Source organism: Delphinus delphis, chromosome 1 (assembly GCF_949987515.2).
Source record: "Delphinus delphis chromosome 1, mDelDel1.2, whole genome shotgun sequence".
NCBI lineage: Eukaryota > Metazoa > Chordata > Mammalia > Artiodactyla > Delphinidae > Delphinus > Delphinus delphis.
The window spans coordinates 81914779-81925793 of record NC_082683.1 but is presented as its reverse complement, the minus strand read 5'-3'; the positions used below and the strand labels follow the sequence as shown (position 1 = coordinate 81925793).

General features: G+C 48.0%; 1 protein-coding gene across 1 annotated transcript in view; it reads left to right on the top strand.

Annotated features, from left to right (window-relative positions):
• The first annotated feature begins 737 nt into the window (after nt 1–737).
• The window catches only part of BCAR3 (BCAR3 adaptor protein, NSP family member), a 117000-nt gene continuing 106722 nt past the window's right edge, over nt 738–11015 (top strand). The window contains exons 1-2 of the mRNA XM_060025829.1: nt 738–929; nt 8526–8853. Of these exons, the coding sequence (XP_059881812.1) occupies nt 8537–8853 (317 nt within the window). The 5' untranslated portion in view covers nt 738–929; nt 8526–8536. The remainder of the gene's footprint in view (nt 930–8525; nt 8854–11015) is intronic.

Below are 11015 nucleotides of genomic sequence, written 5' to 3'. Positions count from 1 at the left end.
AAGATTCTTCTTTTTTCTCCATGTGGGTGTTCAGTTGATCCAGCATCATTTACTGAAAAGACAGACCACACTTTCCCCAGTGCAACACATCAGCATCTTGAATGTAAATCAAGTGACCATATACTATAGGTCTGTTTCTGGTCTCTCTATTCTATCGTCTATCCTTGCTGCCAATTACTTTTCTACAGCTTTCTAATAGGTCTTTATATCTGGTAGTGTAAGTCCTCCACCAGACTCCAATTTTTTACCCCACCAAGCAATCTAGTACTGGAGTGCCACTTCCACCTCCCGCTTGGCTTTCAATATGTCCAGGTGGGTGTGATTGATTTGCTTGTTCCCATGGCTTGGTCATCTGTGGTTACCTGGTCTTTATCCCATCAAACCCCTTTAAACTGAAAGCCAGCCTGGTGTCTGCAGACAAGCAAAGCAGATCTGCTGGGTAATGAAATAGCGCGGGGAGGGGAGAGGAGTGGATTAGGTGGGGTTGTCTCTCGTGAGGCGTACATTGAGGAAGTGGTCGATCTACACTTGAGGACTGGCTTCTCGGGAGGTACGAAGAGAGCCAAACTCTAAAATCCGGGCAGAGGAGGGCAAGGCGAGGTCAGCGCATGTAAATGTCGCGGGGGGTTCTGCAAGGCTGCGCGAATAGGCTCGCCGGGGTGGGGCCGGGAAGCCGCAAATCACCAGTTGAGGGCCGGAGTGCGCGCCGCCGGCTTAGAGCCGCTCCTGCAGCTGCCGCGGCCGGGGCTGGGGCCTGGGCGGGAGCGGGAGCCGCAAACGCCGGGCGCACAGAGAGCCGCGCGCGGGCTTCTCGGCCGGCGCGCCCCACCGATCATGAGCGGCTCCTGCTCTGGGAGCAGCCGCGGCGCAGGGCAGAACGAGCAGCGCCTCTGAGCCCCAGCCGGAGAGCCCGGGCGCCGCGCGGGGAGGTGAGTCTCCGCCGCGTGTCCCGCGGGCGTGCGGCTCCTCTCGGGGCGCCTCGGCCTCCCCCTCCCCTTGCAGGACAGACTGGGAAGTTTGTTGGCGAACTTCAGGCTACTACTTCAGGAAAGTAGGGCCGGCGCACCCCACCCCCAGCCGAGTTGGCGATTGGGGGCTGGAGTGGCTGAATGGGGGACCGGGCTGCTCCCTTAGGGGCCTCTGAACCGGCTGGGATTCCCCAGGAGGGGCCCGCGGCGGGAGGCGGGAGGCGACGTGCGGCGAGCATCTCTGCTCTTTGCTCTTTAGCGGCATCTTGCCGGGCGCTGGCCTCTCCGACCCCCTGCGCATCCAGCCGCGCCTCCTGGTCCCGTCTCTCTCTGCCCCAGAAGCCGGTGGGGGTCGAGGGATGCGAGGGCCGGGGAGGGGGAAGCCCTGGGCTTGGAGGAGGCGAGTTTCTCCACTAATCTCTTGGAAAGTTTGCAGAGAAAGCTAAGGAGCCCGCCCCGTAACTGTTGACATCTCCCTCCCTCGCTCCCTTTGTTGAGAAAGAATGAATAGTTGGTTGTGTCGCTCCCACTGCGTCGGAGAGGGGAGGGAAGGGGAGGTGAAGGCTGGGAAACAAGGGACGGTGGGCGCAACAGGCAGGAGGTTCCGGTCTCAGCCCGTCTTTCCTTACCCGCTAAGGCTGCCTCCACTTTAAAAGTTTGATCAGGTGTAGACACTCGTCGGGGAGAAGTCAAGTGGGCTCCAAAGCAGCTGACGAGCCGGCGTGGTTTTTGGAGGACTAACAGTGGGTCGTGGCTGGGGGTTGGGGGGTGGAAAACTCTGGTTTTGGTTTTAATTCACTTGAAGCAACGTGCGAAGGTGAAAGATTGCTCGCCTAACCTCATGTGTGCTTCCACCTAAAGCCATTAGCTGAGATAGAAAGTAGAGCCATGCATTCAGAGATTCTTTTAAACCTTGACCCTTATATACCAAGGCTAGCTACACTGATCTCTCCAAGGAAAACACATCGGCAGAGGGGAGGTCAGTTTGAGGGCGGATAATCTCCCTGCTTGTTGCCAAGGAGCGAAGCGAGATCCAGGGGGAGCCCTCGGTGCTGGGGGCTGGGCTCAGAGAGTCCCAAGTAGCAAGGGGCTGCCCAGTTAATAACGGGGGGAAGCCACCGGCCAAGCAGTTGTACATGAGTGTGCAAGGGGACGTATGGAATATAACGTAAACAACTTGCCATGCCAATGGCTCCCTCATTCCCTGACTCCAACTTTCCCTAAACTGCCTCTGAGAAGCCTGACATTTCCAGAATGACTAACCAAGATCTCAATCTCCTATTCATATAGAAAGGACTGCTTGTCAAATGGATGCTAATCTTAAGACCCTTATCATGTAGATCCTGTGCTGTGTTGCTTGAAATACAATCCATGGAAGAATTATTCATACTTCAATCATCTGGCTAGACTTCATAATTTACTTCAAAATAAAGGGATACTCTTAATTCCTAAACCCAAGCAAAACTTCATTCTTAGCGGATAAGCCAATTTTATATGTGTGGTTTTTCCATCTCCTCTTCCTGTCTGCCTCTGCAGAGAAGATATAAAACTACAGATCTGGATTGTACATTCTCTGTCATGGTCATAATGGGGCAACGAGGAGGTTACGTTTCCAGAGTTTAAAATATGATAGAAAGTTCTTAAAGCCCACATCAGATGACCATCTGTGAATTTAACTTGAAAATATCTCATTTCAGAAGTAAAATAGAAAAATTCAAACAAGTGGGCGTCTTATCTCTGTCTCGACTTGTGTGTGATCATCAGTTTCTTTGAGACATCTTTATAAAGCAAGTGAGTCAGTCCTGCTGTTCACAAGCATTTCAGAGTACAGCCGCTGACCGGGGTCAGGAAGGTAGCGCATAGGTTGGGAGTGTGTGGAGCTCACTCTCATCCCTATCAGGATTTCAGCTCTTTGAACGTTCACATGGGTCTCGAGTTTTCATATCAAGATGTAGAGTCTTTGACCTTTGTATGTATTTCAAGGTCTTGTATTAGACTGAATCAGGACACTGTGTCTGTTTACCTGCACAGTAGAGAGAGGGGAAGTCGGATGGCCAAAGTCTTACCTGGGCTTTTATTTAAAGACGGCATATGAGCTCACTTAGTGTGCCTGTGTATCTATGCTCACATTCTACTTGGTTTGCTGTTGTTACGTATATTGCTCTAGGTTAAAACATTTCCCTCCTCACCCTTCCTGGTTGCAGTCTTCCCCAGAGCAATGACTTCATTTGTGAACTCTCTTTGTGATAGGGATACAATTACAAGCAAGACAGACATGGTCCCCGCCCTGCTTAGAGGAGACCTGCTATTTTTTGAATGCTTGCTGTATGTCAAGGGCTTACATACACAATCGTATTTACTTTTCACAACAACTCCATGAAATAGATATTGTTAACCCATTTTTACAAATGAGAAACTGTCAGAGAGGTTGAGTCACTTGTCCCAGGCCACACAGTAAGACATTGGCACAGTAGGGATTTGAACTTGTGTCTTAGTTCAAAGCCTTGGTTCTGAGTCAACCCATGTTTGATTTAAAAAAATTAAATAGTACATAAGAAGTACATAATGACTAGGAACATCAAGACAGAAACATCCCCAAGTGGAGAAAACATGGGAGCCAAAAACTCGAGACTTGAACTTAATCTCCACTGTGCTCTTCCAACCACATGTTCCCACTTCAAGACCTTCACATTTGCTGAATCCCCTGCCTGGAACTCCATTTGATCCTCTCTTACTGGTTCCTTCTCTTTTTTCAGGTCTCATGTCATTGTTACCTCTTCAGAGAGGTCTTCCCAGACCACTGTAGTGTAAAATAGCCCTCCATCCCCAACAAGTGTATTTTATCATGTCATCCTGTTTCATGTTCTTTAGGGTACTTACGACTGGGATATTATCTAGTTTGTTGTCTGTGTTGGTTGGACTTCCCCATCACAGTGTAGGCTCCACGAGATCAGGACCTCATCTAGCTTTTTATATCCTCAGCTCTAGTACATTGTAAACTCTCGGAGACTCTCTATTGAGTGAATGAACATTTATTTTCCTTATCTGGAAAAAGAGAGGGGCTTGATTCTCTGAGATTCCATCCACATATCATGTGCTGAGATTCTGCCTAGTGGTCAAATGGGGTTGTGGTTCCTCTGTCAGAATGGAAAGTACGTACCTTGAACCTAGATTCCATGCGCTTCTACCCCTGGATTTCCTCCAGATTCCTGGAGTCTAGAAAAAAATAAAAGTGAATAAAACTCAAGTAGGAAACAGAGCAACCAACAGACTGCAAATGAGTTTCTTCCACCTATAATTCTCCCTGCCATTCCCTGCCCCGCTTTAGTGTTTTTGTTGTTGTTGGTTGTTTGTTAAAAGTTAGGTCTCTGGCCAGGGCCCACCTCCCCCATCGTTGGATCGATTCAAGCTTGACATAGGGCCCAGGCTGGAGCCAGTCTTTCCAAGTGACTAGACACAGGGCAAGGCTGTACTTTAAATGGGAAAGAGTCCCAAGTTAGAGGCAGCAAGTTGTAGAGGAGAGCCTGGCCTGTGTATTTCCAATTTAACCGCAGCTGAGAAATTTAACTGTAACTCTGGAAACTTCAGCTTGGATGATCTCCCTCTGGTAATTAAACCCTACTTCACATCCTTCAGGTCAGCATCCCTTCCTCCGGGAAGCCTTTCCTGGCTGCTAGATTAATCTAGGCCCCCAGTCCCCACTCTGCGTGCTCCCACGGCACTGGGAATCACCAACACGCATGGTCATTACTTACTGTCTGCTTCCTTTGCAGGGTAGGAACCTCGTGAGGATAGTCGTTTGACACCGTTTCCAACACCCACACACAGTCCCCACCACCCAGGAGGCCCCCCTTAAATGTGTGTTGAATGAAGAATGAATGAGGGAACGCTTCTTTTGCCTGAGTGATGCTTTCTCATTGTTATTCTATTCTGTTACCCAGAAACTAATCTGGGTGCCAGTTGCTCTGTACCAAAGAAACTCGCTTACCTGGTGGTCCTCAAACTTGGCTCCACAGTGAACAATAAATACTAGGGGAGCTTTAACAAGACTGGTGCCAGGGTCCTACCCACCGAGATTGTAATTTTGTTGGTCTGGCTCACGGCTTGGGTGTCGGGATTTTAAAAGCTTCTCCGAGGACTCTTATGTGCAGCCAGGTTGAGAGCTGCCGATTTAAGTTTTCAGAATTTATCCCTTGCGTTGGTCCTTACAAGCTTGAAGCAGCCCAGGTGGGAGAGGGCAAGGATATAATTCATGGATATTGTATGGTTCCTGACAGTTTAAGAGGTATTTTCACAACTGTTATCACAGCTGATAATAACAAGCGGAGGGATCTACTCACTGGTTTAAATATTCCCTTTATGTTGATGACTCTTAAAAATCGACATCCTGTCCTGGCCCCTAACTGCACATACCAGTATCTAGCCTGCTAGATGGAACTGCCCTCCTGGTACCTCACACTCAGCAGCCCCAGTGGTGAGCTTGTTACTCTCTCGCCTGCCCGCAGGGGTTCCCTCTTGTGCTACTCAGTGTGTTACAGCATAGCCCTGTCCTCCCTTGGCTGTGGCCTCCTTCCTCCCAGCCAGAGGCCTCGAGCTTCTAGCCCCTCGCTCTGCCCTTCCTTTCCCTTCCCGTGGCCACTGCCCCAGGTCGGAGTCCTCCATCACTCCTTGCTGGCTTGTTGCTGCTGACCTCCCCACCTCCCTTCTCTCCCTCCAGAGTGACCGGAGCTCCCTACCCAGGCACAGACTGGATTCCGTCCCACCCTTCCCGAGCTTCCCTAGTACTGACAGTCAGGTTCAGACACCTCAACACAGCCTTCAAGATTTCATGGTCTGGTCCTAAGCTGTGCTTCTTCCAGGAAATGCTTCTCAACGTGACTCAAGCCACACTGCGTGACTCAGTTTCCTGAGCCTGTAGGGGCACTTCCCTGCCCTTATGCATCTGCTGTTGTCGCATCCTCTTGGAGGGCTTTTCCCTACAATTTTCAGCCTTTCAAAATCCTTCATCTCCAGTGATGCCCTCTCTGAGATCCTCCTTGAGCCCTCCTTGAGCCCTTTTTTCAAAATTAATTATTCTTCACTCCAGCATGTTAAGGGTCCCATTGATGACTATATTACAGTTGACCCTTAAACAACACAGGTTTGAACTGCATGGGTCCACTTACACACAGATATTTTTCAATAGTAAATACTATAGTACATGGTCCGTGGTTGGTTGAATCTGTGGATATGGGGGAACCATGGATATGCAGGGCTGACTATAAGTTATATGCAGATTAGCCCCTCATTGTTCAGGTGTCAACTGTATTGTCTCTTTGAGTTCATAGTCTGGGATTGAGGCTTATGCATCTTTGTTTCTCTGAGTCTCTTATCTGGAGTAGGCACTTAAATGTTTGTTGAATTGAAAATAGGAAGGGCAGTGTTAACATCCCTTGAGAATACACTGAGGTGAGGGTAGCTTGCTGAAGGGCATTCTGAAGCACTTCGGCTCAATCTTGAAATAGATAGACCTTGGATAAGCAGAGAGGAAACAGGCTACTGGAGACACTGGAGCCAGGGTAACTCTGGTCTGTCGTCCTAGGCTGAAGGTAGACGTGACCAACACTGTGGGCCTTTGTACACGAAGAGGTTCTGTGGGGGGCTTTGGGCCTCGCCACCAGGTTCTTGGGAATGATCCAGGCCTGCCTATAAAGAAGGAAGGTGCTGATAGCTGGGACAGGTGAGAGTTCATAGCTGTGAGTGTGTGCGCGAAGGGTGAGGGAATCCTCGTCCGCTTACGCCACTGTGGTCAGGCTGCGAGGGCTGGGGAGTTTGGTTTCTTTTTTAATAACGATGATTAACATTGAACAAGTGCTGACAGTGCACCAGGTACTGGCCAGACCCGGGAGGGGCCCACGTGGGAACTCACAGTCCATTGTCTGCACCCGCTGGGAGGCAGGCCTTCTGTGTGGTCCCAGTTAGACACAGAGCAGACAGGCCTCAGAATTACCAGGCTTGGCAAAGAACTGAGGACAGGGTTCAGATTATATGCCTTGCATGGAGGGTCTCCTTCCACCCAGCTGCCGGCACTCGGGTGTCTGTCTCTGTTGTAGAAACAGTGGATTGTGTGTGTGTGTGTGTGTGTGTGTGTGTGTGTGTGTGTGTGTGTGTTGTCATTTGCTTCCTTTGCATACCCTGCTGTCTTTGTCCTGGTTCCACCTCTTACTCTACCAGCTTCTGGAGGGCTGTGTTCTTCTTGGTTGTCTCCAAGCCGCATCCCAAGTCCCCAGTTCCTTTGTGGAACTGTCTCTGCGGTGGTGCTAGTGAGTGATGATTTTCACTCAGCATCGTTCCCTTTGCAGTGGAAAGGGTGGTCTGTGAGGAATGGGTGCTGCAAGGCTTGAGAAGAGACCACAGTGCAAAGAGATGATCTCCTCACCAGGCTCGGGGAAGACCAGTGCTTTGCGCTTAGCTACACAGCCGTGATCTCTAGACCAGTCTGATACCACGACTAGTGGTGCACATTCTGGACCCTTATGTCTCCTGGGACTAGCCCGAATTTTTATTCAGTCTTGTGTTTCTTTATCTCTATATATTGGCCTTTAAAATGTCGTATAATTTGGCTTAGATCAAAACCATAGTTTGTTTTTTAGGGGGCAGAGGTGCTAACTCTGCTCAGGGTGAGCATTTCTGCTAGCGTTCATAGCTGGGAACAACTGTCGGGGCTGCTTTTGCACAGAGCATTTCCTTTTCTTTCCATGATCTGTGCCCCCCAACCCTATTTTCTCTTCCTTCTCCGCCCTTCCCACTCTTCCCTGACTATACAGACACCCATGTGCATTGCTCAACCCTGCTGGTGGCAAGCAGGTCCCTGACCCCTCCGGGGGCTGGTTGTACATGGAGGTCCCCCACCCCAGTGGCTTTCCTCTCCCGCTGAGCCCCTGATGTATGGAGGAGTAGCCCACCTCCTGACCCCTGACCCTGGCCATCTTCGTTAATTAGCGTACATTGATTTATTTATAAGCAGCAGGTCTTTGCCAGAAAGAATTTGTCCTGTCTCTCTGGGTAGCACAACTGAGGGGCTGGTCTGGCGCTGAAGGCGTTCTAGCAGCTAAGGAATTCCAGTCATCTTCACCTGTTCTTATCGTTTACAGGGTGGTGGGAATGCGTGAGCTAATTATCTAACATATTTGAACGTTTTCTCAAATGCATTTATTACTGAAACTTGAGTCTTTCCTCAGTATTCTTTTTTGTTAGTCATGCTTTTCCATCGGCTTCAGTCATCTGAAGTAATAAAATGGCTCATGTGCCTCTAAAGTCCCTGAAACGTATTTGCCCTTTTCCATTGGCGGATCTGCTGCCAACCCAGGAGGATTCTTCTGCAGGATGAAAAACGGAGATGAGTAAACTGCCCATCGTATTAAATGTCATGAGTGATGCTACTCAGTGTTTGTCCTTTAACGCTCTGTGAACATTTTCTTTTGTTATGTGGTCTATTTCCATTTCCTTTTGTAAGTGGGAAATCAGTTCTTGTGCTTTTCTTAGATTTATACCTTCACTCTTTTCTTCCCCACTTAGAGTTGAGAATCATGGCTGCGGGAAAGTTTGCAAGCCTTCCTAGAAACATGCCAGTGAATCACCAGTTCCCCCTGGCCTCATCCATGGACCTCCTGAGCAGCAAGTCACCTCTCGCTGAGCATCGCACAGATGCCTATCAAGACGTGTCTATACATGGCACCCTTCCACGGAAGAAGAAAGGCCCTCCTCCCGTAAGGTCCTGTGATAACTTCAGTCACGTGGGGACCCTCCCCCATTCCAAATCCCCACGGCAGCACTCACCTCTGAGCCAAGACGTCATCCAGGAGCACCCACCGCAAGACTGGAAAGGCAAAACGTTCACCTTCAGGTAGCTTCTTTAATTTCATGGGTGAAAATGATTTGTTTTAAAGGGCTTTTTTTTTTTTTAAGTCTTAAGAAAAATGTCGTATATGCATAAAGTAGAGAAGATAGGTTCATTACCTCCTGTGGACCCATTACCCAGCTTCAACAGTTATCAACTCATGGCCAGGCCTGCTATGTCTGTACTCACACCCACTTTCCTTCCTCTGGTATTATTTTGAAGCAAATCTCAGACCTCATTTTATCTGTAAGTATTTTGGTATGTGTGTCTTTCAAAGACAAGGACTCTTATTTTAAAAAACATAATAACCACAATATAAAAAACTGTAACATGAAAAGATGCTCAACATCACTAATCATTAGAGAAATGAAAATCGAAACTGCAGTGAGGTATTACCTCACACCGTCAGAATGGCCATTATCAAAAAATCTAGAAACAATAAATGCTGGAAAGGGTGTGGTGAAAAGGGAACCCTCCTGCACTGTTGGTGGGAATGTAAATTGATACAACCACGATGGAGAACAGTATGGAGGTTCCTTAAAAAACTAAAAACAGAACTACCATATGATCCAGCAATCCCACTACTGGGCATATACCCCGAGAAAACCATGATTCAAAAAGACACATGCACCCCAATGTTCATTGCAGCACTATTTACAATAGCTAGGTCATGGAAGCAACCTAAATGCCCATGGACAAATGAATGGATAAAGAAGATGTGGCACATATATAGAATGGAATATTACTCAGCCGTAAAAAGAAACAAATTGAGTTATCTGTAGTGAGGTGGATGGACCTAGAGTCTGTCATACAGAGTGAAGTAAGTCAGAAAGAGAAAAATACTGTATGCTAACACATATATATGGAATCTAAAAAAAAAAAGAAAAAGAATGGTACTGATGAACCTAGTGGCAGGGCAGGAATAAAGATGTAGATATAGAGAGTGGACTTGAGGACATGGAGGAGGGCGGGGCAGGGCGGGGAAGCTGGGGTGAAGTGAGAGACACATATTCACTACCAAGTGCTAGTGGGAAGCAGCAGCATAGCACAGGGAGATCAGCTTGGTGCTTTGCGATGACCTAGAGAGGTGGGATGGGGAGGGTGAGAGGAAGGCTCAGGGGGGGAAGGGGATATGGGGATGTATGTGTGCATGTGGCTGATTCACTTTGTTGTATGACAGAGACTAACACAGTATTGTGAAGCAATTATACTCCAATAAAGATCTATTTAGGGCTTCCCTGGTGGCACAGTGGTTGAGAGTCCGCCTGCCGATGCAGGGGACACGGGTTCGTGCCCCGGTCCGGGAAGATCCCACATGCCGTGGAGCGGCTAGGCCCGTGAGCCATGGCCGCTGAGCCTGCGCGTCCGAAGCCTGTACTCCACAACGGGAGAGGCCACAACAGTGAGAGGCCCGCGTACCGCAAAAAAAAAAAAAAAAAAAAAGATCTATTTAAAAATAACTAACAAAAGAACCATTTCTTAATATCTTCCAGTATTTGAGAGTATTTTGAAGGCCAACTTCCTATATCATTAAGTCCCTCAAAAGGAACCACAGCATTTCTTTTTATCATAACATCAGATTATGAACTACGTCCATCCAATTCTTTTTTTTTTATCTTTTCAAAGAATTTATTACCCTTGACTTTTGCATAAGTCATGGCCTTTATTTTCCTAGCTCTACACAATATTATCATTAACCAGGACTTCTTATACACACTGTTATCACTTTTATTACCCATTGTAATGAAAGATATGAGACACAAGTGAAATAAGATGCAAAATAAATTCCAGCCCAGTTCACAAAATGAGCCGCCAGCCATTCATTCAGCCTTACGTTTCTGTAGCAACAAGCAGCAGCAGTTCCATAGCACCATCATGTAATAGAACCTGCAGCCAGTCTAGGCACTGCCATTCACGTTCTCTATGTATTTAATTACATCCAGTTTGCAATATGAAAACCAACTGTAGGTGAAAGGCCTGTGTATGTAAGTTGCTATGGAAATATGGAGAGGGAAATGTTTAATTCCTTCTTGGAGGGAAATTGAAGTTCAGGGAAGGTTTCACATTTGATCTGTGTTTTAAAAGTAAAGAGAAGGTGTCCGCAGGTGTTGAAGAGGGGGAAGCACCTCCAGGTCAGGCTGCAGTGTGAACAAAGCCAGGAAACACTG